Source organism: Phodopus roborovskii, unplaced genomic scaffold, assembly GCF_943737965.1.
Source record: "Phodopus roborovskii unplaced genomic scaffold, PHOROB, whole genome shotgun sequence".
In the NCBI taxonomy this organism is placed as follows: domain Eukaryota; kingdom Metazoa; phylum Chordata; class Mammalia; order Rodentia; family Cricetidae; genus Phodopus; species Phodopus roborovskii.
This window is the reverse complement of record NW_026126459.1, coordinates 26,470,154-26,497,967: the sequence shown is the minus strand read 5'-3', so window position 1 is coordinate 26,497,967 and position 27,814 is coordinate 26,470,154. Positions and strand designations below refer to the sequence as shown.

Here is a 27,814-nt window from a genome sequence, read left to right as displayed (position 1 = left end):
TTCTTACTGAGGAAAGCTCTGCCCACATAGCAGACCTGTACTTTGGGAGCCTGGGGCACTTAAACAGATGCCCTGACAAGCTAGGACTGTGCTATGGCACCATCTGCTGGACATAAGTGGGAAGTTCACCTTGTCTCTAGCCCCTTGAGAAAGAAGTATTTGGAATTGCCTGGCCTCCAATTCCGTGGCCTCTGTTCCTTATTTCAACCTGATAAGAAAGATGTCTGAGAACCCAGTGGCTAGAAGTCCAAAGGGCTACCTCTCCTCTTGTCCTCCATACTGAGGTCAGGGTAAGACTAACACCATGCACAGATGCAGAAATGGCCTCCAATCCCAGCCAGGCTTCTCATGATGCTGATGCTGATTTTCCAAAAGAGTTAAAGAAAGAAGGAAAGATTCTTTCACACACACACCCTCTGCTGTAGCTGTGCCACACAGTCAAAAGGAGCATACTCTGGGTAGTGAAGGTCTGTGTGCCCCAGATAGGCTTCACCTGGGTCTCCCTCCGACACTCGGAGAATACCATGCTAGCACGTGTCTGGCTCAGAAGACAACAACTAAAGAAACGTGAGAGAACTTTTACCTGGTGAACACCACACACACCCAGCCAGTCTCCCTTCTTTATTGATCTCTGGCTATATCAGGGGCCTGGGAGACCAAAAGCATGGGGGAGTCACATGCGGTTCAGAGTGATAGGTCTGACGACCATGAAGATGGACTTCACAAGAGCAGGGCCCACTGTACAAATGCATGGCTGGTATTTACAAGAAAGGAGGAGGCAGTCACCTGGACTCGGCCTTTTCTTGGGTGAGGTGGGGCAAGGAGCCTGAGCACAGGAAGAGGCTCTGCCTGGCTGCACTTGCTCTGCGTGCCCCAGGACAAAACAGCCCTGAGCCCCTCTCCATCTGCCTTCCATCCACCAGGGGCCCAGGGAGGGAAATCTCTTGGTGGGCCAATTCTGGGAGAAGGGAGGCAGGAAGAACCCACTCTGTGACAACATGGATTCCTGGGTAATACCTCACCCCACTTGCACCAGGGCCAGCTGTACTCTCCTTCCTTTTCTCATAAGATACATCCTGAAGGAAGACCTCAAAGCATTTACAGACATTGGTCGGATGAGAGCCTCCTAGTCCCCAGGGACAGAAAGGAGGCAAAGGGCCAGAGACCCAGGTAGAGCAGGTGACAAGCTTCTCAAGCCCAAACCAGCCCCAAGTTCTTGAGGACCCTAGGAAAGTCTTCCTGCAGACATAATCCCAATGGCTCCTCTCCTCTCTCAGCCACTGTCTGGGCTTAGGAGAGAGGGAGTTAGCAAGGGAGTGTGGGGCTAAAGCAGTGCAAGTCTGGGGCCAAGAGGATGTCCCCCACCTCATCCTAGGAAGGTACCTGAAGGGACACCTGCCCTTCCCATGCAGGGCTTTGAAAACTGCCAGTTTCCTATCCTGTTCTGGCCCTTCCTTGGGAAACAATAAGGGAAACCCAGACCTGCCAGCTAAGATCTGGGGTGGGGGCTGAGGGAACCCCCAAAATGTATTGCTTAGAAACTTGGAGGCAAGAAGGATGGGGAGGGCCAAGGGGGCTGGCATCTCTGACCCTCCCCTCCAGGCCATAGGAAGCTCATCCCACCCAAATAGTCACTTGGCCAGGAAGGGAGTCCAGAGGCAAGGGGTGGGCACAGTGACCATTGGGGATCTGTGATTCCCCAAGCTTATGTCCCAGTGGGTATTGGGTGGGGAGGGACCTTCCCCCACCCCACCAGCTCCAGCATTTGGCTTTCAGGTGTGCAGGCTATCTCTCCCACAACCAACACACTCCCTTGGAGCAGATGGGGGAACCAGTCCTGATGGATAGTGCTAATGACATCAAAGACTTTGGACTCAGTGAGGACCTGTGGAAAGAAGGAAACACTTCAGTGTTACGTTCTTGATCCTGATCTTCCTTCTCCAAATCCCACCCACACCTCCCTTGGTCCCCAGAATAGCTGTATGTTAATGCCCTTCAGATGCATGGCAGCCAATAGTATGAGCTGGGCTGAAATAAAAGTCACATTCACTTGCCCTCACTGAGCCTTGTGCCTAGTCTGGTGCCTTTTCCCTAATCTTACAAATCCTGGTTCATGTGTCACCCTGTCTGCAATGTTCTGTGCTTTCTTCCTTCAAGGAAGAACTGTGGGACCAAAGAAGGTTACAGAAGTCCCTTGCTTCCCACCCATGCCCTGGCTCATTCTTCTGCCTCAAATTCTCTGCTGTCTGCCTGGAAAGAGAAGAACATCCTGTTAAGCATAGCCCGGAGATGAGCTGCCTGAGGCCAGGCTGGCTTGGCTAACCTCCTGCCTCCTAGCTCACCTGGCAAGCACCCAGTTTTCTAATCCAGATTGCCATTCTGGTTGTGCTCGTCTTCTGCAGGGGAGGGTGGGGCCTCTTCCTCACAGGGGGACAGCTCATCAATGGACATCTGGTTGGTGATGCCTGCAGAAGGTTCCAAGGAAGCCAATGTCAGGCCAAGAAGTAGATTCTTCAGAACCAAGGTGTACGTGAAGAAAATAAGAGGACTGACTCTCATCTATCACCTGCCTGCAAGCTGAGATATCTCCACCCATCTAACATAAAAAAACTCAGTCCCTGTCCCCAGTGCAGCCAGAACAGTCAAGTAACCCAGATCTCCAGGGCTACCATTTGGAGATAGCCACAGTGTGCAAGGAGTCCACCTGTCATGTGCACAGGGTCCCAGGGCTTAGAATACTGTGGCTGTCCCTATCATCTCTTTAGCTTTCATTCTAGAACAGCCCAAGCCATTCAACCAGTCAGCCTTTCCTGTGGCCTCCTATTTTAGTCTGACTGGCTCCATTCCCAATTCTAGGAGTCAAAAAGTTGCCTGAGGCTTAACAAAAAGGGGACCGCTATTGTTCCACCAGATAGCCCTAGAATGTACACACACACACACACACACACACACACACACACACACACACACACACACGAATACATAACACCCACCACTTGCTGCCCGTTCCTTCCACTTCTGTTTGTTCTCCTGAATGTACTTGGTCCAGGTGGAGCGGAAACTGATCACATCAGGGTTGGGGTCTCCTACGTCTACATCTAAAGAAGGCTGGCGCCACTGGAAGCTAGAAACAAACACCCATACAAACACCCAATGCCAGATGTGAGACCCAGCCCTCTTCAGAATCCAATCTTGACCCTCAACACGGAGGAGATGGAAGCTCAAGAAAAGGTTGAGACCGGAGTCATCTTTTCCCTCTTCTAGAGACCCCCAAATCCTTGTCTTCCCATAATTGCACCCCTCCCTCTCCATACTTAGTCTCCTGGTAGAAGGAAAACAAACAAGAGTATCTGAAAGACAGCTTAGACCCTTAATGAGAAAAATAATATATGGGAGCCGAGGTGTGAGCCACACCCTTCTAGTCTCACACTTCTGAGACAAGCTTGAGAGGGTCTCTCAAACCTGAGGCATCCCACATCCTTCCTACCCCCTCCCATTTAGGCTGTGTCTTTTCTCCTGAAAGAATCCTTTGTGTGCAGCTAATGAACCAGGATGTATGGTTACCCCAGCCACAGTCACCTAGGCTGACTTTTAGACTTGGAATCATCATCTGCCGAGGGCTGGACACTCTTCTCTGCCACATCAGTCAGCACAGAGAAGGTGGGCTCCACAATGAAGTCAATGAAACCTGCAGGAAGGGGGCAAGCAGCAAAAATGTCTCACTTGAAGGACAAGGCAGAGGCAAGAGGAAGCACAGTTGTGAGCTCTGGCAGCAAGTAACAAAGCCTAGGGCGACCTAGAGCTAGAATTTAGCCACTAGGGACAACTTGAAGACAATATCTTTATGAGCCCAGAGAGACCCTTCTAATGCAGTTCCAGGCATCTGTCACAGAATACCACACCCAGCCCAGCATCTTTGCCTCAACAACAAAAACAGTTTGGGGACTTGGAGGCTTGGAACAAGCCTGGCTGGGCCCAGACAGCGCCTTTCCTCTTCCCCCTCAAACTCACCTATCTGGGACTGGGCCACCAATGTGGAGGTGCGGTCACAGAGTGGAGAGAAGGGCAGCCCCAGCTCTGCTTCCTTGTCACCCTGGGAAGAGAGGATGCCTCAGGGTTGGGGGTGGGGCTGGGGAGATAAGTGGCTGTGATGGGAGAAGAGAATGCTAGCCCTTTGACCTGGCAATGAGGGGTGAGTAGACAGAACCAGTATCGGGTTCTGTGGGTAGAGTCTTGACCCCACAGGCTTGATATCCGTTCAGGAGCTGTGGAGTAGGTGGGGGAAGCTTATGGACCAGAGGGTAGGATGGCTCCATTGACAGGGTTACCTGGCGGAAGAACTCTTCCATCAGGGCCTTGGTCCAGCGGCTGTGAACTGACCACTGCTTGGTTGGATGGCTAATGTCAGCAGCATGAAGCAGAAGAGATAGGGCCTTGGACTTGTCAATCCTAGTTAGGGCAGGTGTTAAAGAAAGGGAAACTGATCTTCTAGGAAAAGGAGACCTTGCCCTTTCCTCAGCTTCCAGTCACACAAACATTCTTTCACATAACTCTAACCAGTCTACACACCTGCAAACTCATCAGTATGTATAGACGCAGGTGCACAGATCCGTAGCTGAGAACCCAAGCCCTTAGAATTAAGGGCATGAATTTGACTCCCCCTTGTATCTACCACCCACTATTGTGAGACACTAAGCAAGTTACTGATAGCATCCATAATTCATTTTCTTCAAGCCAAAAGTGAAAATAACAGTCCTACCCCGTACTGAGTTATCTGAGAATTACATGATCTATAACAAGTATTTCAAGGTGTCTGACACATAATATACACCCAATGACATTATTTACAATGGCAATCACCATGGTCCTTGTCACTAATCCCCCAACAATGTCCCATGGTGACCCCACAACCCCCATTTAGACACCACACACACCTCCCAGGCACTGAGTCCATTCTCTTACCCACACTTACACATTCCCAGCCTCCTCTAAACAGCAATAGATAGAATTATAACATTTGTTCTGTCTCCATTTTTGTTCTCTTTTAACCTCACACACTTCCCAGTAACCTTTTAAGACAGGAGTTAGTGTGAAGGGCAGCACTTCACTGTTACCATTTCAGATAAGAAGTGTCTGAAAGATTGAATATATTTCCCAACATTCCAAAGTTATCCTGTCCTGCAGCTACCAAAAAAAAAAAAAAAAACCAACAGGCTCCTAGCAAATGCCCTCCATCACAGCTGTTAGACAAATCCAAGGCCATGTTCACGAACATCACACACACCCATGTACACTCAGATAAGTGCCTGGAGCCAGGAGTCTCTAAATCAAGAACCTAGCACACCAACTGTCCAGTGTACACCCTGATTCACAAGGTCCTCCCTCTGGCCTGGCTCCACCTACACCCCTCCATATGCTACCTTTCCAGCTGCTGCAGGGCTGTCTTCATAGACTTCACTTGCTGGAAATGGCAGGACATGTCTGTGGCCAACACCATCTCAATCACCAAGGCCCGAAGTTCTCTAAGTGGACAGAGAAGAGACCAGTCCTCTCAGCACTGAGCAAGACTAAAGGACATGGGGAAAAGAAGGCTGGGATAAGGGTTTCAGGGATGCCACGTGCTGGCCTCTGCTCACACAAACTCATCCTTGGTGAGATTGATAAAAATGTTCATCTCATCGTCCTGCATCATCCGAAAAACAGAGCTGATGTGGTGATTCTCCAGCACTGAGCGATCGTTGTACAGGATGGCACATTCTGACCTGTGAAGCTGTATGTCATACCTAGCCCCCTATAAAGGGCTCTGCTGACAACCTTGGCCCCTCCTGCCCCCACCATGCCCCATTGCTTACTTGGTCTGGATGTGGAAGCTGTTGGTTGTGCCTGTGTGCTCATAGTCATGGATGGCTGCAGCAAAGATGATGGCCAAAACCTCAATCTCTGACAGGCAGTGCTGGGGAAGAGAAAGAGGATGAACTTGGGCTAGCCCTCTGCCAGTCACTGCCAAGACACCTTCCTCATAGCTACGGCACTCCATCCATCATCACAGCTAGCATTGTGTTTCAGCTCCCAGAATGGCCAGAGACTTTCCCACCAGTCATATGTCCACTATACCCCCACCATATCCCCAACAGTGTCCAAGAAGTGTCAGTACACCTGGGAATTCTCTGGACAAAGTTAATGCAGTTTAACTCTTAAGGTGTTGGGACACTGAGGAAATAGAATGCAGAAAAAGGGCACCGAGAGAGCAGCCAAGGGTTCCTAGTTCTGGATCCACAAGCTCTGTACAGCAGGATCATGACCAGGCACCTACCACCATGCCTGTGCGGAGCAGAAAGCAATGGACTGTCTGGGTCACATCAGCTGCATGGATCTGGTTGTGGTAAGGGTTCTTATATTTCCCATAACCTGTCTCCAGGGCCTCCAGAAAACTCATCAGAAACACAGTGGGAATCTGCAGAAGCAGGGAGAATAGAGATATCATGGGTCTATAGGAGTGATGAGATGGGCAATCCCAGTATTCTTTACAAGGTAGTCAAGTGTAATGATGCTCACCTGTAATCCCAGGCTTGGCTAAGACAAAAAGGTTTGCAAGCTCCAGGACAGGGCGAGCTACACAAGGAGATCTTCTCAACCCTGCTTCACCCACCTACCCTCCCCAAAAAGAATTAGGTGTGGCCCAGAGAACTGGCACAGGCTCTGATCAGAAGAGCACAGGGCTCATATTCAGGCTCTAGGACCTGTAGCCTGAGTGACCTTGGGTAATCCGCATGCCTCCCTGTGCCTTCCTAATTGCAAAAGCAAGATAATACCACCTACCTGGGATTTAATGAGGAAAGTACAAGGCATTTAGTAAGTACTCTCTGAAGAGTATCTATAATTATTATTATTTCCCTGGAGATTTCTAAGAAAAGGAAAGAAAGCCTCCCTCCTGCCTTCCAACCACCTGTACCACCCCCAAATCCTGTGCCATAGAGAGGGCTCAGAAGCAAAGGAAGAGTAAGACTAGCTTTAGGGCAGGCGCCCACCCTTGCAGCAGATGTGGAGTGCCTGTTCCTCTGAGAAGCCATCCTTGACCACCTCCACCCCACACATGCCAATGAGAAGCCAACCGAGCCCACAATATTTACACACGTGTGCACACACCCATGAGCCAGGGCTCTATTTTATGGAGAGAGCCACTCTCAATTCTGTCCCTGACTATAGATGCCTTTGGGGTATCTTTGCCTCCTTTCAGAGGCTCAACTCTCCTAGAAGCCAAGGCTACTATCTTCACCAAGGCTCAGGACTTGGGGAGGCTTCTGCAGATGAGCTTCAGAGTGACAATGGACACAGAAGACATGCCACTTGTCAGACCCTGGCATCCCCCACCCCTACCCCTGGAGGGCTGTGCCCCAAATTCAGGGAATTTTAAAGGACTGTTTCCATGGCAACTGCCCTTGCTTTTGCGTTGCCATGGCGTCCCTAGAGGGAAGGGAAGAGAAAGGAGGGACCAGGGAGGGAAGAGTCCAGGGAGCTTGGGAAGGAACCCTGACCAAGATCCAGTGGATATCCCTTTCTTTAGCTGTGGTGAAGCAGTCAAGCAGGCTAGCTAAAACCAACCTGGTGCAGCTGCTTTTGGGGCCCCTAACCCTCATCCATCCACATAGGGAGGGCCTGTGGGAGAAGCTGGTATCTTAAATACATCTGAAGAAAGGGACCCTAAGGAGCAGGGCCTGGAGGGGGCAAGGAAAGTTCAGGAGTTCATTCAGGACTGCCATGATAGTCCTTAAGGGGTGTCAGAAGAGGAAGAGTCAAGGGTCAGGGAGAGGCTACATGGACAGTATCCCAGTGAAGTAAGACAAGGCCACAAGGGGGTTACCACAACTACTTCCTATTCAGCCCAAGCCCTTCAAAGCCAGCTACCTCACCTTCTTTATTTGCCACCCCAGGTGTTCCCCTAATGCCCCAGAGCCACTTGTTAACCCGTCATGCCACAGTCCTCTTCCAGAGGTGGTTCTGAAGTGGATTTTCCTGACCCAGTTCCTTTCCAGCACTGTTCTCTCCAGATGACGGAGCTAGAGCAGCCTTCTATCCAAACTGTCTTCCTCTGCCATAAAGCCCTTCCCAACTCTGCCCAGAGCTAGTCCTCTCCAGAAAATCTCAGCACAGACCAGAGCTGGAGACAGAATAGTCAAGTTTGCACATTGGCCCATCCCCTCCCCCAGGGGACAAATGGAGAGATTCTAATCCCAAAGGAGGCCAGCACTGGGCTCTAGACCTCCAGAGTCCATAGACAGGAGCAGAAAGGGAGGCAGATGGCGGCCAGCCCAGAGGGGACAGGCTGAGGAGAAAAAGGGCATGAGCAGTGTTCCAAGCTAAATGCTTGCAGGCCTGGAATCTCAGGAAGCAGTGAGTAAAGGGAGAGGCTGGGTTACAACAATTTAAGGAGAGGCAAGAATGGGGAGAGCAGAGGTGTCATCCCTGACCCTGGGACAGGATGAGGGAGCTATGGAGTCATACAGCCTAGAGGTGGGAGGGGGGGGGGTGCTGCCCAACCTTGAAGCGGCTGATGAGGCTATGCCGAGTCAGCAACTCAAAAACAATGGTCCTCAGAGCGTGATCATCTGCTGCCCGGTTCAAGGAAAAGACATCAAAGCACCAGAGGTCCAGGTTCTGTGGAGAAACAGCAGACTAGGCAGGAAAGCTCCCCTCCAGAGTTCCCCTGCCCTGGCAAGATCAGTTGGACTTCTAGACATACTTCCCAACGAAGCAAAAAAGCAAAGGTGGTTAAATGGGTTTCTTTTACCCCCAGGTGCCTTTCAGTACCAGAGAGACAGGAGACTAGAACTTGTCTTTGGGTGGACAAAAATTGTTCAGAAGAACATGGAAGTAGAAGTTAAAAGGGAGTAAAAATCACACCACAAACAAAATCTGGAAGTCCCAAAGGCTATTTCAACCCCCAACCTTCTCGTCTTTCCCAAAAACCCAGGGGTCACCTTGAGACAGTTGTGGACTGCAGTAGAATATGTGGGGCCCACGGCAGTATACGTTCTCCGGAACATCCTAAGAAAGAACATAGAGAAATCAAGTATACAGTCTGGGGAGTAGAGACTTAGCCAGCGGGTACTGTGGAGATAGGTCTGAGGGCAGGTGTGGTCATAAAAGATCAGGCTAGCTGGAAAAGAAAGCACAAGAGGCAGGGGTGGCTGAGTGTGGGCAAGCCTCACCGCTCCACGAAGATCCCCGCCTGCACAGCATGCACAATGCTTCGGAACTTGGGCTTCTCTTCTGCCCTTCGACCTTTGGCTCGGGTCTGCTGGGTGAAGGTGGAGGCCAGCCAGTCCCTCACTTCTGAAGGCACAGCATCTGACCTAAGCTCCCGAAGCTCATCCTCAGTATCCAGAATTTGCCTGGGGACCAGGAGGGAAGTCACAGGGGAAAGAAAGCAGGTGCCTCCATACCTAGAGACCCTGGACCCAGCCATACCCACTTATCGACTCCCAACCCCCTCAACCCTCACCTTTCCTTTCTTTTACCTCACTCTTTATGTCTATCTTCCTGCAGAACATCTCCAGTAGTGAAAAAGCTCACCGTGTGAGGTAGTGAGGTCGCTATGAACATGATTTAGCAGACAATGAAACATTACCTTTCAGGGATGCTACAGGGCAGCCCAATTCATCAGAAATGAACTGCAAGGTTCACATATGAAATGTGATGTTTTCCTGGTGTGTTAGAAGAAGCCAGAGAACCAGAGTTCAAGGCCAACCTGGGTTATATGAGACCTTGTCTCAAACAAACAAACAAAAACAAAAACAAAAACAAAAAAAGAAATTTTAACTATTCTAGTAGCTACATTAAAATGGTAAGAAAAAAACTGGTAAGGGGCTTGAGAGATGGCTCAGTGGTTGAGAACATTTGCTATTCTTGCAGAGGACCAGAGTTCAATTCCCAGAACCCACATCAGGCAGTTGAAACTCTTGACTCTAATTCCAGAAGATCCCACACCCTCTGTGGCCTCCATGTTGGCTCATGCATGCATGTAGTATACATACATATATATACACAGGAACATACAAGTAAAATTAATATAAATATTTTTCAAAAGTTAAAGAAAAAGAATATTTTAAAATTTGGCATGTTTGAGCCGGGCATGGGTGGCACATGCCTTTAATCCCAGCACTTGGAAGGCAGAGGCAGGCAGATCTCTGAGAGTTTGAGGCCAGCCTAATCTACAGAGCTAGTTCCAGTACAGGCTCCAAAACAATACAGAGAAACCCTGTCTCAAAAAAGCAAACAACAAACAAAAAAAAATTGGCATGTTTAATGATAAATTTTATTTATGCTAATTCCTCAAAATATTATGAGAATGACATATTTGGGGTGGGGGTTCCATCTGTAAGAGCCAGGATATAATTTACAGACACATTTCAACTCATCTTTACACACTACAAGTACTCAGTAGCCAAATGGAATCAGATTCATCCCTCCAGGCCAACACAGGTCTAGAGATGTAGTCCATATAGGTTAGAACTAGACAGATGGTCTCTAGGGTCCCTGGCATCCCTGAAGCTATCACTGTTTTTCCTTTTGTCTTTTCCAGTACTGGGGATCAGGCCAAAGTGCCAGGAATGTGAGGCAAGCACTCCACCACTGGACTCTACCCCAGCCCTCTCCTGGCAGTCTGTCCGTCCCTATCTCCACTGGACTCTACCCCAGCCCTCTCCTGGCAGTCTGTCCGTCCCTATCTCCACTGGACTCTACCCCAGCCCTCTCCTGGCACTCTGTCCCTATCTCCCGCATCACACAGCCCCACCCTCTCTTTGTCTGTCCTGGTCACACAGGCCTCTCTCCAGCTCTGCACTCCTCTCTCTCTGGAGCTCTGCCTATCTGACATCTTCCTTCTCTGTCTGCAGGTCTCTCTCACCGTGTCTCATCGATGTAGACAGCCTCCAGCAGGGAAGCTGTGTATTCCAAGTTTTTCTTCAGCTCCTCGATGTTAACCTCCCCGTTCTCCAACTGCTTCACCATGTAGCGCAGCCTGCAGGGTAGAGTACAGATGTCCTGTTTAGACACTGCACCCAGTCAGGGGGTTCCCCAACAGGGGCTACTCTGCAGAAACACCTTCAGTCTTCTGAGTTGTTAATAATTCTGACACTAATGATAACAGCAATTAGTGTTTTTCATGCTAGGCTATGGCTTCTGCTGGTAGTAAGTTTGTCTACCCCCACAGTTTTAGCCTAAGGTAGGTAGCAGCCCAAGGAGTGATGTTTCTGAAGATGATTTGTTTCACAGTTTCAATATTTCCCCAGGAGAGAGGGCTCTGGAGTCGACACCAATCAGAACAATCCCCAGGAACCCTTCATTGTCTTGGTCAAGATAGGGAGGAGGAGCCCATCCACAGCCCCTCGACCCTGGCAAGGACAGCAAAGGCACAGAACAAAGACCAATTCGAATGTTTTCGCCTGGCCTCACTCCACGCAGGCAGAGCTAATGGATTATGATTCCAGAATCCATCAACCAGGACAAAGCAAGTTAACCCCTGGCTGCCCAGGCTCATGCCACAGACAACCTCTGACTGAGTCACTGTGCTCATGTCCTGTTTCTGGCCCAGCTGAAGTTTTACCCTGGCTCTCACTCACCTGATTTCTCCCCCCAAGGGGACAGTCCCTTCGTACTTTGCAGCTTTGGATTCTGAGTGGGTTACTGATTAACTGAGATGTTTCTTGGAAGTCTGGCAAGAGGAGCTCATTGTTTCAACTGAAACTCTGGCTCTAGACAGTGATTTTGAAGAAAGCAACTCACCACCCTCCCAACACCACCCCACCCCCACCCCGCCCATACACAGGCTCTCCTGTCCGGGTGGAGTGAGATTGTATGTAGCTAGGACAATTTCCCACTGAGAGGGGCTTCAGAAACCCAAGGTCACCCTGTGAGTCACGGAGGAGAAAAGAATGAGTCAGGGAGCAGAGGCTGAAATTAGCATCAATTCCCAGGGATACCGGGGGAGGGGAAACAATGGCATTCCTGAACAGAATGGGCTCTCGAATCCTGGGGTCTCAGCAACTTTGGAATAGGAGTGCTGAAAATAGCTAGCACCGGCAAGGATCACTGGGCAGTTCTCACCTCAGAGCCCAGCAGTGCTGGCCTACATGTCTGAGAGTAAATGGGGCAGAAGGGAAAGGGGCCAGGCTGGGGTGGGGAACTAGAAGGAGGAGCCTGTGCCTCCTGAGTAGCCCCATTGGTTCCATGTGGCAACAGTCAGTTGTCAGACAAGGAGGGTGGGCTTAAGAAAGCTCAGCCCACTCTGCTTCACAAGGGAAGATGAACAGAAAGGGACTAGACATCTTGGAAGGCTTTCCCAGCTGAATAAGAAAAAAAAGCCACCAGCCAGGATCTGCCAGGATATCACAGAGTAAAAAATGTGTACTCTGCTCTGCCTTTTGACCCAAATAGGGCTTTCTTCTGTACTTAGTTCCTGCAATGGCAGAGGGGGGTGGGAGGGCTTTGGAATAGGTACACACACACACACACACACACACACACACACACACACCAGAAAGGCCTCTCCTACTGCCTGTGGTCCACCTCTCCTCATATGCCCACCCTTAGCCTAATGTGCTACTTTACTCACCCCCCTTTTAACCAAAAACAGTGTCCCCAACAATCAATATCCATCACTGTCTTTCCCAACCAACTCAGAGGAAAGTATTTTCTTCCCAAGTGAACAACCACACCCACGACTTATTATTTGCATTTATTTGCATAACTGCTAACAATGCAGACAGGGAAAGGATTGCAAACCATATTTCCAATACACAAACCCAACTCCTTGGGATGGTTTACTACACTGAGGCTAAATCCCAAGTTCAAATCTCACTTCCTACAATGCACCCTTGGCAAGTCACTAGAGTGTGAGTGTGTGTGTGTGTGTGTGTGTGTGTGTGTGTGTGTGTGTGTGTGTGTTTTACCTGCATGCATCTGTTTACTACATGCATTTCTAATACCCCGAGAAGATGGGAGGCCTCCATGTGGATGCTAGGAATCAAACTAGAGTCCTTTCCAAGAGCAACAAGTGCTCTTATTCACTGAGCCAGCTTTCCAGCCCCTAATTCTTAATCAGTACTATTAAAATGTGACCTAGAGATAAAATAAAAAATAAAATGTAGCTTGGAGGAATTGGGGAGATGGCTTAGTGGTTGAATGCTTACTATTCTTCCAGGGGACCTGAGTTCAGTTCCTAGCACCCCTGCTCCTCCAGCTCTAGGGATTCAACACCTTCTGCTGGCCTTCTCAAGCACCCACACACATGTGGTAATCACATGCCATGAACAAAAATAAATACACATACACATAAAAATATTTTTTTAAAAAACAGCCTAAGCCAGGCAGTGGTAGCATTTGCCTTTAATCCCAGCACTTGGGAGGCAGACTGGTGGATCACTGAGTTCCAGTCAAGCCTGCCTGATCTACAGAATGAGTTCTAGGACAGCCAGGGCTACACAGAGAAACACTACCCCCTCCAAAACAAATAAATAAAAGCAGTCTGGAGACAGCAGATACCAGCATCACCCTCCAAAATTCACTGCACATCTGTAGAACCAGAAGAAAGCATGCATTTTTAAAATGTATTACTCTGTGTGTGTGTGTGTGTGTGTGTGTGTGTGTGTTTGTGTGTATGTGTATGTGTGGTTGCAGGTGTGCCATGGCACATGTATACAGGTTAGAGGACAACTTTGTGTAGTCCATTTTCTCCTTTGACTGTCACATGAGTTCTGAGGATTGAACTCAGGTCATCAGACTTGCTCCAAAACTCTGTACTGCCTGAGTCATTTCCCTGGCTCAGAAAGGTGGGTTTTTAATGAATACCCTAAGTGACTCTTAAACACTCAACTTTTTACTCTAGAGCCTCAATTTCTTCCACTGAAAAGTGGTAAAGCTGTCTCACAATATTAAGAGAACTAAAGGAAATAAAATGCACAACAGGCTTGGCAAGGGGACCCCAAAAATACAACCTGAATAGGAACGAATTGCCAGCATCATTGGCTCCCACCCTGCCCCAACAACAGTCCTTCATCAAACCCAGCAGGCACCTGCCTGTTCAGTCTCAGCCTATAGGAGAAGAAATACAGTTTAGGTGAGGGAGCTGACAGAAAATGCTAGTGATAGTGTCTCTCCTATACAACTTAAAACCTCATTTGATTCTCACAAGCATTTTAGGGAAGAAGGAAGTGCCTTTTGGCCAAGGTCAAAGGACTTGTCGTTCTCAGGTTGGCAAAGCCCACAATTCACACTAAAGAGGACCTACCTACCTATATCCCTCCACTTTAATGGCATTAGGATAGCACAAGTGTAATTAGCTTGTCACAGGGCATTGCACTAGAGCCTCAGCCAGTTCCACTTTAAGTGTTCTATTGTCTGTACCTATCAGTGTGGCACAAATAGTGCCTGGTTTACCTTAGTCTCCATACTCAGTTCATCAACTAAGCTGGGTGGTGGTGGGCACGCCTTTAATCCCAGCACTTGAGAGGCAGAGGCAGATGAAGCTGAGTTTGTGACCAGCCTGGTGTACACAGCAAGTTCCAGAACAGCCAGAGCTATGCAGGAAAAACTCTGTCTCGAGAGAAAAGAAGAAAAACTTCATCAACTAGAGGTGTGGTAAGACTAATCGGATGGAAGGTCGCCTGCCAGAGTTTACAAAATGACACTTCCCAGACAGACTTCTGAAAGGCTGACTTTGAACCATGTAAGTTCCACCTCCTCTGGCTGCTAGATCTCACCAGGAAAACACATAGAGCTTCTGTAGAAGTCTGAAGGAAACATAATCCAGGCACCAGAAAGAGGCAGGGATGAGGAGAGGAAAGATTAAAGAGGTAGTTTGACAAACAAGGAATCCAAGAAGAGCTGGACTCAGGCAGCTGAGAAGATCCAGGTGCTGAACTGCACCACACACACAGGCACGCGCGCACACACACACACACACACACACACACACACACACACACACACACACACACACGGCAGCACAGCAAGGCCTCTTCTATCTTAAAGTTCTTGAGATCGAAGACACCTATGCCTCACTGGCTCCAGAAAGTCCTGTTTCAGACCTCAGAGCATCTGGCCCACGCAAATCCCTTCCCTGGAGAACAAGACAAGCCTCTAAGAAAACAAGTTTCTCAGAATTCCTTCCACCCCAGCCATACCCAAGCCACCATCATATCTCCTCCTTCACTTTCCTATCCCTTGGCAGACCCCACCTCTCCTGGCTCTAGCTGGATGACAGAAGATTCTGAAAACAATAACCCTAACACAGGGAAGACCCCAGCCCGTTTCTATGGATCACAATGTGGCTGGCCTTCTAAGGGTTTCCAAAGTTGCCTGTCACCACTTCCTGTACCAATACTGCCACAAAACCCTTTGTAGGTAGGGGGCTTAGAAAAAGATTGTTTCAACCGAGGAGCTGAGAGAAGATACAGAAAGGGCTCAAGCAGATGCTCTTGCCCAACATGTACAAAGACCAGTGTGCCCTCCAGCACTGGGGGGGTTGCTGGTGTGGTAGCTCACATCTGTAATCTCAGCACTTGGGAAGCAGAAGCAGGAAGAATGCCACGAGCTCAGGGCCAGTCTGGGAGAAATGGGGACTGTGGGGGGATGCAGGCATGTAAGGTCTTAAAGGTACCAGGGATCAGGAAGGAGACAGAGAGAGAAGAAAACCTGTGAAGATATCTGTCATAGTTAAGCAGAAGTGATAAACAGCAAAGAAAAATAGAAATAGGAAAATTCACAAGCAACCCCCCTCCTCCTGCCCCCTCTCTTCCTCTTGACCCCCCTCCTCCTGCCCCCTCCCCTGCTCCCTCTCCTCCTGCCCCCCTCCTCCTGGCCTCTCTTCTTTCTCTACCTGCTCCCCCATCTCCTGTTTCCCACTCCACTCTCCTCCGGCCTCCTCTTTCCTCCCCTCCCCTCCCCTCCCCGGGCACTTACCTGAGGATGGGCCCATGGAGATGACTCCTCTGGACAGGAACAGGGTTTGCCATGGAAAGCAAGTTTTCTACTTCAAAGTATCAAAAATCTGACCCCAGGGCCCAAGGGCCCCTACTGGGGAACAACTCCCTCTTGAACCCCTTAACTTCCTCTTCCAGGTCCCAGCAGAACTGAGCAACTGACCAGAGAACACTTTTTGGACAGGAAACTCGAAGGGCCTGGCTAGAGAGGTGATGAGGCAGAGGCCTAACCCACAGGAACTGGGTAAGAGGCCGCGGGAAAACTTTCACATCTGAATCAGACTGAAAACAAGAATCTGCTGTCAGAGAGTCCCAGAAAGGCCAGAAATAGCACAGGCCAGCCCCTTGCTCTGAGGAGGTGGGGCTCCTCTTTGGGAAATGGGGATTAGCAGGCAGTGTCCGGAGGCAGGGACAGAACCATCCTGAATCTGTCACAGAGAAGTCTATGGTAGAGGCCCAGCCAGAGCCCAGAGGGGCTAAGTAGACCCAGCTCATGCAAATCCGGGCTCCTCCTAGGATCATTCTCCCAGGAGCCTTGGCCCACCTGAGAGAATCCACAAGGCAGGAAGATGAACTCCCCAGAGAAGGGGCTTGCAGAAGCTAGAAGCCAGAGAAGGCTCACAGGTAGAGAAGCACACTCGACTCCACAGTGAATGAAAAGTCTGGGGAACTTGTTCAAAGAGACTGTAGGGTAATGGGTAGACACCACCACCACCACACCCCTCTAAAAACAAAAAACAAACAAACAAAAAAATAAAATTAAGCTAGCCAAATTACTCCTAGCCCTGATTTTCTCATTTTGCATACAGAGATTGGGGGAAACCATGAATTAACCAGAGTGAGTTGGTCAACACAGCTCAGAAGTGGAGTGATGACAGAGGTCAGGAGGAGCAAAATAAGGCTCTCAGAAGAGCTTAAGAATCAAGACCCCTCTTCCATCTCTGTCACTGCACCCTCCAGGAAAAAGCCTGGCCTCTGCAGCCCAAGTGGACTGCGTACACAGCCCCAGCGGCTTCCCGATTGGCTACAAGATGACATCACCAATACAAGTGCATTGGGGCCACGATTGGTCTACTGGGGCTAAGGCGGGGCTAAGGAGGAAGTGGGAGTGGTGAAGCCAAAAGTATCCTCAAATCTAGGGTCGTGCATTAGGGGTGAACTGGGGGGAAGGGGCTCGCAGGAATGAGTACGGCTGAAGAAAGGGAAAAGAAAAGAAACAATCTGAGAGCTTTGGTTTTATGACGGGAAGTCTTTTTCCTCCTTCCTTACCGCTCAGAAGCCGAGAAATGAAAATACCGGCACAGTGCCAAAGCCTTAAAGGAGTATAAACAAACGAAGTTTAGGGACCTGCTGTTTCTCAGCGGCTCTGAGCTCTGGGACAAATAGAAGTGGGCTTCGACTGCAGACGAGTGGTAAAGGATACAAACCCACGGGTTGCTCTCTAGAGGACTGGTGGCCAAGAAGGGGTTGCTGTGAGTCAGGAGACCACTCCATGTGCCCCTTTGCCTTCACCTGCCCTACGATGGCCACCAGCTGCTTAGCGCTTTCAAAATGGACTAGACCCAGCATCAGGGTCTCAGACCAAGCCTTGTTTTGCTCATACTGACTCCGAAGGATGGGTGATAGGACCGGGGTGGGGGGGGGCGGTGGGGGGGTTGACAGCCAGCTGCACTCAGCCCCAAACAGCAGCATCCTCCAAATAGTGCTAGCTCTCCTTCCTGTGTGCCCTGCTCTGCTAATCTCAACTCTCCCACTGAGAGGTAAACATTAATTTAAACTGGAGAAGACACCTTGTCATCCTACTCTCCTGGCCAACAGCACCAAAGGTGGCTGCACAAATGACTGCTCATCCCATAGCATATGCTGTGTAATCAATTCCAGCCTGTGATTATAAACAGATCCTAGTGAAGAGAGATTTAGGGGCAACCATCTTTCCTGGAAAGTGGGATTCATATATTCATGAGCCCAGTATCAAATTTCTCTTCGGCTCTTAAATGTCTTCATTTACTTTTACTGACATGTGTTAATAAAGTTAATAAAGTATGTTACTTTATGGTATTATGTTAACATAAGGAACCATAGGTTTCATTATGGCTTTTCCACATTTAGGCATCACTAAGCTTTGTTTGGGTTTTTTGCTGTTGTAGTTGTTTTTGTTGCAATTTGAGTTCTTTTTGAGACTTTATTGTTGTTTTGTTTGTGTTTGTTCAAGACAAGGTCCCTCTCCATAGCCCTGGAACTCACTATACAGGCCAAGCTGGCCTTGAACTCACAAAGACCCACCTTCCTTTTCCTTCCAAGTGCTGGGATTACAGGTATTCACCTCCACACCTGGCTTTATGCTTAGTTCTTGTTCACCCCTCCCCTCCACTGCCATCCCCATACCTCCTGGTCCTGTCTTGCTGGTTCCTCTCCCTCCAAATCATCCCCCAATTTGCTTTCACGTCACATTATTCCAGGGCTCTCCCTTCCCCTCCCCTCCTTTAAGGTCCCTTCCCCTCCTCTTGCATTGACCATTTCTACTTTCACTAACCCTTAAATTTAGAGGCAGGAAAAGCCCAAGCACAGGGCCTCCCTGTCCTACCCACACCCAAATTTCTCACCTTGTACCAAGAACTAATCATTGGCATAGGGGACAGGTGTTGGGTCTGGTCAGATAAAATGAGAGTGGGAACATGGGTAGTGCTGGGGGAGAGATTATCTAACTGACCTCAAGGGCCCTAAATCTCAGAAACTGTTGGGGGGTGGGGTGGGGAATCAGCTAAGTCTCATTTTAAAATGACAGGAGTACACATCAGGAGAATTTCCCTCAGTCTTCTTACTGTGTAGGACCACGGGCAATTCTCTGAGTTCTAGTTGCCACGTTTAATCTGGTAAATAGCACATACTTCCCAGAAGTCTCGTGAGGACCTCATGAGATAGTTCTCAGAGCACTTTGGGAACTATACAGTGGCACATCCACACGGGAAATTATTGCTTTGGCCCAATCCTTTAGTTAGTTTTGCAAATATTCATTAAGAGGATTCCATAAACAAAGTCCCAGATGCCCACTAGTACCCCGGACTCAATTTTCTCATGCAGTCTTCAAATGGAATGTAAGCTATGTGTGGAAAAGCTCTTTTCTCTCCACATGTCTAGGGCTTCTCTCTCCTCTGTCATCCACAGGATCTGAAAGGCAGCAAAAACAGAGGCAGGGACCGTGCAGAGCATGGAGCTGCAGAGCCCAAGAGCAGCCAGAACTTTGCCTTTCACTCCCCTCACTCCCTGGTTTCCATCGCTATCTGAGCAGCCCTAGTTCTGGCAGCTGGCTGGATAGAGTGGCGGGGGTGGCTCCAGAGATAAAAATAGCCCCCCAAGTGGCATAACTGGGGTGCCATTCTAGAAGATGACAGAACTCAGGTTAACATAGTAGCCATGGCAGCCATGGGAGATGTCTAGGCACTGGGCAGAGAAGGGGTTTGGGGAAGGGGAAGAGGTACTGTCAGCACTTTTGCATCCTCACGGGTGGTGTTGTTAGAGAGGTAGACAGAATCCCAAAAGAGCAAAAGGAAATGAAATAGAAGTGTAAAAGGTCAGAGAAGGCAAAGAGGGAAAGAAAGAAATCTGGGAGGTGCTCCAGAAGATGGCCAGAACAAACACTGAGCCGCGGGAGGAGTCTGTTTCTACCCTGCCTGTGTACAAAAGCAGCTCCCCAGTCTCTTAACTAGAAGCCATTTCTTACAGGTGTGCCCACCAACAGCACAACACAGCACAGCTCAGACTGTGCCATTGAAAAATACAATTTAAGCAACTTAAGCTTTAGATCAGGTGTCTCAGTGTCCAGCCCAATACAGTGCACAAATGTGTCACCTCTCCTTATCCCTCAGATTTCAGCCCTTCAGAAAGGGGATAGTTGGGATAGGTGGGCAATAACTTAAGGTGAAGGCAAACAGGAGAGGAGGTGCTGGGACCCCATCCAAAAGAATGCTTCTCCCCCTCAGTTTGTCCATTGATTCCTCTCCCTGCACTGTGGAGTTCTGCTTATTAACTACCCCACTAGTCCATTAGACCACAACCCAGCAGATGCCCTGCTTCTAGGGGACTGACTAGATGCTTAAAGCAGTCTAAGATGGGTAAGAGCTGTCAGCTTGGCAAGAGATGACTGTAGGTGTGTGGGGCAGCATAAGGCTGGGTCAACAGGATCACAGTCTGGCCCCAGTACTGACACCATCTTCCCAACTAGCTCTGGACATCAGTTGCTTCCTCTGTAGCCCTGTGTAGCTCTTGTATTCAGGGCCTGGCATTGCAGGCACTAGGGAAGCAGAGTATCTGGGCCTTGATTCCCAGGTTCTAAAATTCTTCCTTTCTGATTAGCTTAACTGCTTCCCCCCAAATCGGCATTCATCAGGTCTTAAAGGAGGAGGGTAGCTTCCTTTTTTTTTTTTTTTTTTTTTTTTTTTTTTTTTTTTTCCAGATAAAGGTCACTTTCTAACCTCTATGAATTTTCCAGGAAGTTCTCCTGCATATCTACCCTCAGTCCACTCTGTATCAATCAAAACAACAGCCAACTTTGTTGACATTTCAAAGGCAAGCAAATGAGATGTGTTATGCATCTTCCAGGTTGGAATTCCTAAAGCTCTGGCTTGGTACAGAGATGCTCCGGGCTATGAAATTTGGCAAGTGTGCTCACTCATTCCAGGCTGAAGGGAGTTTCCAAACAAGGTGGACATAAAGGACAGTACTAGGGAGAAGATGTCGGATATTGGATGACTGATAAACAAGGAAGCAGGAAGCTAAGGATGTGGAAAGAAATGGGAAACTTGTGAGGCCCCAGATCCTGTCAGTCAAAGGTTCCCTAGACTCCTGACCCAGAAGCCCCCCTCCTTTCCCAGACTAAACGATGCCAATACCAGCCAACAGCCTCATGGCTGACTGCAGCCACTGTAATTATTTGCAAACCTGACTTCTCATTGCAGCTGTACAATCAACTGACCTGAGAGCCCAGATCAGTCAAGAGCAACCCTTAAATATTCCTGACCCCTTTCTCAACCCTATCCCCAGGCATCCCTGGATACATCTTGGCCTTCCTCTCTGGCAAACCCCATCACAGCCTGCCCTGGGGATTGCTAAGGTCCCAGATGCTGAAACAGAATCCTAACCTGATGTTTCTTCCCAACCAAGGATAAGTACTACAGGCAGAAGAGGAGCTGGGGGAGGGATGAGAGAGAGAGAGAGAGCCCTGCATTGGATACTTAGAAAACACTTTTCTCCTTACCCCTGCACTGGAACCCCTTTCCCTGTCCATCCCATCTCAGCCCCTCCCAGAACTCCCTCCCAGCTCCCCTGGACCAGCTGTCTTCCCTCTCTTAGGGGACAATCTCTGTATCTAACAACTTCCAGCCTCCCCAGTGTCTCACCTGCACCCCACCTGCTGCCCTCGTTTTTAAGCCTTTCTCTGCAGCTGCCCTGAAGAGAGTTGGAAAATAGCTACTCAACTTCCATGCCTGAGAAAACCAGCCCCTTGAGATTCAAAGGCAATTACTTGGCTTCTTCCCTGGAGGAGCTGAGAGGATGAGGTCGCTGATCAAGCAAAAGAGAGGTCCTGCAGGAGTTGAGGCCGGACTCTGAAAAAGGCCCCAAAGGGTGTCTTGTGGCCAACTTACCCCACCACCACTGCAGCAACACCTAGATGATGGCTCCCAGCCAGGAATGAGGAGGAATGGGAGGCTGAAGATAAGAGAAGATGAGTGATGACAACAGAGAAAGAGAGGGCAAGTGGGACACAGAAAAGGAGGAAAATGAGTCTAGGAAAGGAAACCCAAGAGAGACGGGGGCAAAGGAAGGAAGGAGAAAAGGGTGTAGGAAGGACCAAAGGGAAGGAAGGGGAAGAACAGAGGTCTTAGGGATCTCCTCTGTGTCTTTGCAGACTCAAAGGCAGGTAAGACCTCTTGTAAATGTTTGGTGATGGCTAGCTGACTAGGTGGACTTTTGATTTTAGAAACAGAGTCTCATGTAGCTCAAGTTGGCCTTAAGCTCTCTCAAATGCTTAGATTATGGGTATGAGCTATCGCACCTGGTTTCAAGGTTTTCTTTTCCTCCATTCTAGTCTGGGAGGGAATGAGAGAAGAAAGGTCTAGAGAGTCCAGGCTTTTCTGTGACTGAATCCCACCTGACCTTCCGGGCATATTACCCTTTACCTTCCTCTGGGCAAAATGGCAAGTGAAACTTCATAAGTAGAGCCATGTTGTCTTCCCAACCTGCCTTCTGGGGCTCTGGGCAAGCACAATAGTATCTGGGTTCTAAAGGCCTTACAGAGAACTTTAAATAAGAAATAGAGAAAATACAAAGTTAAAGTAGAGATGGGAGACATGTCAGGAGAGAGAGGCCATTACAATCAGGAAGGAAAGGGCCCCTAAGCCATAACTGGGAATAAAAGAAGAGCTGACCCAGGACTGAGACGCATCCCCTCACTAGGTTCTCTCTCTCCTTCTCAGGCTGAGGTAGCTGAGGAATATGATCTGCCTGATGATACTGCCCCAGGCCAAGTATTTACAATAAATGCAACACACACAGACCCCCACCAGAGATGGGGGGTTGCTTCTCACACTGACCATTGCTCAGAACTACAATTGTTCCATCTTTGTCCACTTCAGCCACTGGGACAAGGTAAGGAAGACTTCTGCTCTCCTTTCCCAGCAGCCCCCATCATTCACAGGTTAGCCCACTTCCGCAGCCAGCCTCTGAGGTCAAACACATGTGCTCACCCCTCCCATGCAACCACTCCCCAGCAAAACTGGTCTAAATCATACCCCAAATATTGGCTTCCAGTTTCCTTGATATTCATGTTCCTGCCTCCTGAATTGTCATCTTTCACTCTCGTCCAGTCATTAGTCCCCCATTCATTCCTCCACAAAGCAAGTTCCCCCACACTGAAAGCTCTCCAGACTCTATCATTTAAAGCCATTTTCATATGGACATTATCAGAGATCAGAGACCCTGAGAAACCACATGAATTCAAGACCACATGGCACAAGAATGGCAGAGTGGGAATTTGAGCCCACACTCAGCTCTGTTCCTCTGCCATCAGCAGCCTCCTTGACTCCTCCAGTACCTGTTCTGACCAGATGTGTGGGAAGCTCTTTCTTTTTTATCTGAATTTGGGTTGCCCTGTCTCTGGACCTCTCCTCAGCTTACTGCAGGAATTCCCCTCCCTCTATATCCCAAATACCACTCAGTCCTCATTCAAACAGTGTTGGACATAGAGATGATGGGAAAGGCAGTATAAAAGCCAAGGAGATTCCCTGGGCCATAGCTAAATACGAAAGAGAAAGGACTGCTTCAGACAGCGGGGGGTGGGGGGGGAAGGAAGGAAGGAAGGAAGGAAGGAAGGAAGGAAGGAAGGAAGGAAGGAAGGAAGGAAAGCCTCCAAGCCTCCACTGAGGTCTGAGAGCCTGGTACTCCTGTTCTTCCAAGGTGGAAGGAGCCACAGATTATCCTGCAATCTTCATAGCAGCTCCACAGCTAAACTCACAGAATGGGGGAATAACATAGGATTTCCAGTACTGGTAAGAGCCATACAAGATTGCTGGATGGAGCATATTCAACATGATAATCAATAGCAGAATCAATCAATGAGACTCTGGGTTCAGTCCCTCAGCTTCCTCCTGCTGCTCTCTGGATCTCCCCCAGGATTGTCAAAATATGTGATTGTGTCACAAACACATACAAAAGACCATGTATGTATCACATCCCATTATCAGCATGCCCATTCACATACACTTGTACATTATCTCATTCATGCCTAGGACCACTTGAGAAGGTAGGAGCATACCTTCTCAGCATATTAACTGTCGAACATGCCATTCATAACCATAAAGAGGGGGAGAGAGAGAGAGAGAGAGAAAGAGAGAGATGCCATCATGGGGCTTTGCTTCTGGCATCCATTATCCTGTACCCAGATTTACAGGTATACATATCTGGCACTCACAATTTCAGTCTCTTGTTCCCACAAAACACAGCCTTTGTATCTTCTATGTAACTCATTCAGTTCCAGGCTCTATCCTGAGATTCCATAACTCAAAACACAGCAACCATACCATCACCCTTTCTCCCCCCTCCATTTCCTGCCCACGCCTCCCTCCTATGTGGAGGTACACATACACCACAGAGTCAGAGAAAGAACTGGATTCCAGGACTTCACACACACGATTCATTAATTTCTTTCTCCATTCTCTTACAATAGTATTTCTTAAGAGCCTGTGTTATTCAAGGTATCACACGAGACTCTGATGAAACAAAGACAAGCAAAAATCACCTCAAGTAAGTCCTTGTTCTAGACTCAGCTATAATGACCTTGAAGCTCTGGGGTCCCAAAAATGAAGCAGGGTTGAGACGGGAAAAGAAGACTGTGCCTTCACTGCCCCTCAGACAGGAGGAATTTCTATCTCTAAAATGTAAAATCCTGAGAAAAACTGGGGCAGAGATGAGAATGATGCTTGTATTGCCCTGGGAGACAGAACTCACATCTGTGTTTTCATGTGTGCATACCCCCCAAAAGAACGACTTGGGCAAAAACCCAGAGTGACAGAATTTTACCTCCTATAAAAAGTGTAGCAAGATGAGAAAAAAGTGTGCCTCTTCAGACCACTGGACAGCTCCTTAAGTGCAGGAAGCATGCTCACTTCATCCAGTAATATATCTCCAACACCTCGAATGCTACCTGTCCCAAGCAAGGCACCCAGACTGTTCTTGAATGAATAAATAAATGGGCCAACGCAACCAACCCATTATGGTTTTTGTTGATTCAAAAAAGACTCTGAGAATTCCTTCTACATCTCATATCTGTCCCCCACAGTCCCCAGTGCCCTCTGGTCTTAGATAAGTGCAGACACCCAAGTTAAATTGCTCATCTTCAGCTGGAGATGCTGAAATCAACATGACCAGCCCCTCATTTCCAGACTGCCTTTCTCAGCCTCTTTATTTATGAATCTCCTGAGTTAGGAAAGTTTCCCTGCTAGCCAGAAGTAAAATCCACTATTGGAGATTTCCCCAATTCATCTAGTCCTAAAGTCTCAGCTGACCCTTGACAGAGTACTAGTGTGGGAAATGGGATTCTTGAATGTTCTTTGCAATAAGAAACTGCACAATTAGATCAGTGGACACTTCATATCCACAGGCAAAAGTACCCTAAGAGTCTGGATGCCCTAGATTAGAACTGTAAGAAGTGGAGGGAGAGTAGGACTGTTGGTTTTGGAAACCAGATACACAGACAAACAAGTAGAAATCCCAGCTGTCTTCACTTCCATTTAGTGCCCCATCCTTTGACAGTCATATCTACCTCCCTGTTTCCAGACTAAATGACCTCTTTTACCCTCACCCATGAGAAGGAGGGAGGACTGTGTTTCCATTTCAGGGAATTCCTTCTTTCTCAGTTCTTTATAAACAATGACTAGAAGGCTGGGAAACTCCTCCTACCTAGAAAGACGGGGGTGGGCCTGAAATCCTGTCTTATTTTGTTTTTTCCTTCTTCTGGTTATCAAAGCCCCTTTAATATTCAAACAAAGACAAATCCAGAAAGCCATCGACCTGGGATCTACCTTTAAATCTTTCTCTGCTTGAGAAAACAAGACTTGAGAATCCACTCCCGAGGATGAATCATCTAGCTGGCTGAAGTGAGATCAAAGTCATCTAATCAGTGAGGCACTGGTCCTTGCCCACCATGTAAGGTGGGCCTCTACTGCTTTCTCTCTCCAGAGTCCAGTGCCACCTTCTGGGGTCCTCTTCTCTCACTTTAAAGAGGGATGCGGCCATCCATTTTCAGGAAAGACTTTTGTCTGGCGAGAAAAGTGTGGAAGGTGACAAAAAAGGGGAAATCCATTCTACTGCATGGTCCTGCTACCTGCAATAAGGGCCAAGTGACTGTCTGATCAGCCAATAGTGCCTAGTGCTGTCCTGAGACACTGGAATTCTGTGTCTGTGGCCCCTGGTGCCTCATCTTTCCTCACCTGCCACTCCCCTCAACTTAGTTACCAGGACATCATCTTCCATCCATCAAGACCCACCCACCCCACCCCATCCTACTCCCCCCCAAAAATCTATTCAATCCAGTTTTTCCTAGAGCTCATTCCAAGGCTGCGCTTCATAGAGGCAGCAGAGGAAGAGGGTAAAGGGGCACATTTGGACTCCAAGCCTTGTAGCCCCACTGTGCCTCATTCTCCCCTGAGGCCTCTGTAAGTAGCAAGCACAAAAATCAGACTCACCCGACCAATACAAGCTGTCAACTCGTCACCATTGGTGAAATAATTAAAGAACAATCCAGACATGGACATCTGTCCACCTCCTACCTCCATTCCCTCCCTTTATCAGAACCTAGGAAGAGAAGGCTCAGTGCTTGCTGCTAAGAGACCTGGAGAAGAATGGGGTTCAGGGATGGTTACCATTTTGTTTCTGATCTATCACCTCTTTCCTAGGGCTGCAGAGATGTACATCTTATCTTGGTCTCTGATTAGGAATCAACAGACTGAAGAGAATATCCAATGGTGCCTGCCTGCCTGCCTGCGCGAGGTGAACATAGTCTATGGCTTGTCTCTGACCCAATCCTGCTCTGCTTTGGGTAGCAGGAAGAAAACTTCCTTTTCTCCCTCAGAATGGTGCATGGAACACCTGAGCCCTTCCTCTCCTCTTTTATTCTTTGCCATGTACTCTGGTCCCACAATAAGAAATGATGCCTACATGTACTTGGAGATCCTGGAGAGAGCCTATATAAACAAAAAAAGGGGCTTTGATTAAGCCAATTATGCTGTTCCTGCCAATCAGTCTTCACCACCACCCCCTCCCTCTAGCTCACAGGTGAGGGTTCCAGTCATTCCTCCAGACTCCAGGTGGATCATTGATATGCAGTTTCCAGACCCCCAAAACAGATGATCCTCTCCAGTACAAGGCACCCTTATCCTGCTCCCTGTAGGATGCAGGAGGCAGAACTACGAATCCCAAAGAAGATGCATAGAACCCACAGGTTGGCACAAGTATCTCCATGCACTAGACCTGCATCGGTGTGCAAGCACTCTTCACACCTCTGGCCTATGGACACTAGTGCACATACATGTGAGGTGTCTCACATCTGCACATCTGCTCATGGGTATGAGTGAGTCAGCCTGGCACCTCCTAAAAGCTGCCTGTCCGCAGCCCTACCACACCACATATACTGTGTGTGCTGCCTCTTCTAGCTGCTGCGTGTCACCCTGTCACCCCAAGGGCCACAAACAAGCACAAGCTTAGCAACTCCTAAACTGCTCTAACCAATGGACTTGCTCTGTAGATGCCTCACACGTGTGGTGTGGACATTGGTGTCAGGGCCATGTTTCTTCTCACCTGCCAACATGTGTGCCCCAGAGAATCCATCTACCTGCCCAGCTCCAGTTGGTTGCCCCCCACAACACACACACACACACACACACACACACACACACACACACACACACAGTCCAGGCTCCCCCATCTCCACATACCCCTGCCAGAAACTCACAGAGACCGTAGCTTAATCCACATCTTCTTACTGGGGGCTGACTTCAGCTCCAGGGGTGATGGACAATCCGACTCCAGCATCTCTGGAGGACTGCGTGGGGACAGCTCCATGCTTAGCCACTGTCTAGGGAACAGAAGGAGGAGACAGCCCCTCTGCTCAGTTTTGGCCCCTTGCCGACAGACCCTCTCCCCTCATCCTAGACCCTTCCCACCTGCAGCTGGCGTGGACCAGCCAGGCCGGTGTCTCTGGGCTCGGCCCAAGCCGGCAGAGCTGCAGTTCCTGCGGATGCTCCTCTCGCCTCGCGCTGCCCAGCCGAGCTCTGTGCTCCGTC

General features: G+C 48.9%; 1 protein-coding gene across 2 annotated transcripts; it reads right to left on the bottom strand.

The window, feature by feature from the left end:
* Positions 1-606: 606 nt before the first annotated feature.
* On the bottom strand, positions 607-27,814 carry Pde1b (phosphodiesterase 1B). Of its 2 annotated transcripts, XM_051190098.1 has the most exons (16): positions 27,695-27,814; positions 27,484-27,606; positions 10,907-11,020; positions 9,210-9,392; positions 8,979-9,045; positions 8,539-8,655; positions 6,314-6,454; positions 5,853-5,953; positions 5,637-5,762; positions 5,421-5,522; positions 4,329-4,449; positions 4,012-4,093; positions 3,580-3,688; positions 2,994-3,124; positions 2,343-2,465; positions 607-1,885 (listed from the first exon to the last, which is right to left on the bottom strand). In XM_051190098.1, exons 2-15 carry the CDS (start codon positions 27,591-27,593, stop codon positions 2,362-2,364), a joined length of 1,608 nt encoding a protein of 535 aa, XP_051046055.1. In that variant the 5' UTR covers positions 27,594-27,606; positions 27,695-27,814; the 3' UTR covers positions 607-1,885; positions 2,343-2,361. The 2 variants fall into 2 exon arrangements, with proteins under 2 accessions (XP_051046055.1, XP_051046056.1); XM_051190099.1 differs by lacking the exons at positions 27,484-27,606; positions 27,695-27,814 and adding an exon at positions 15,961-16,176.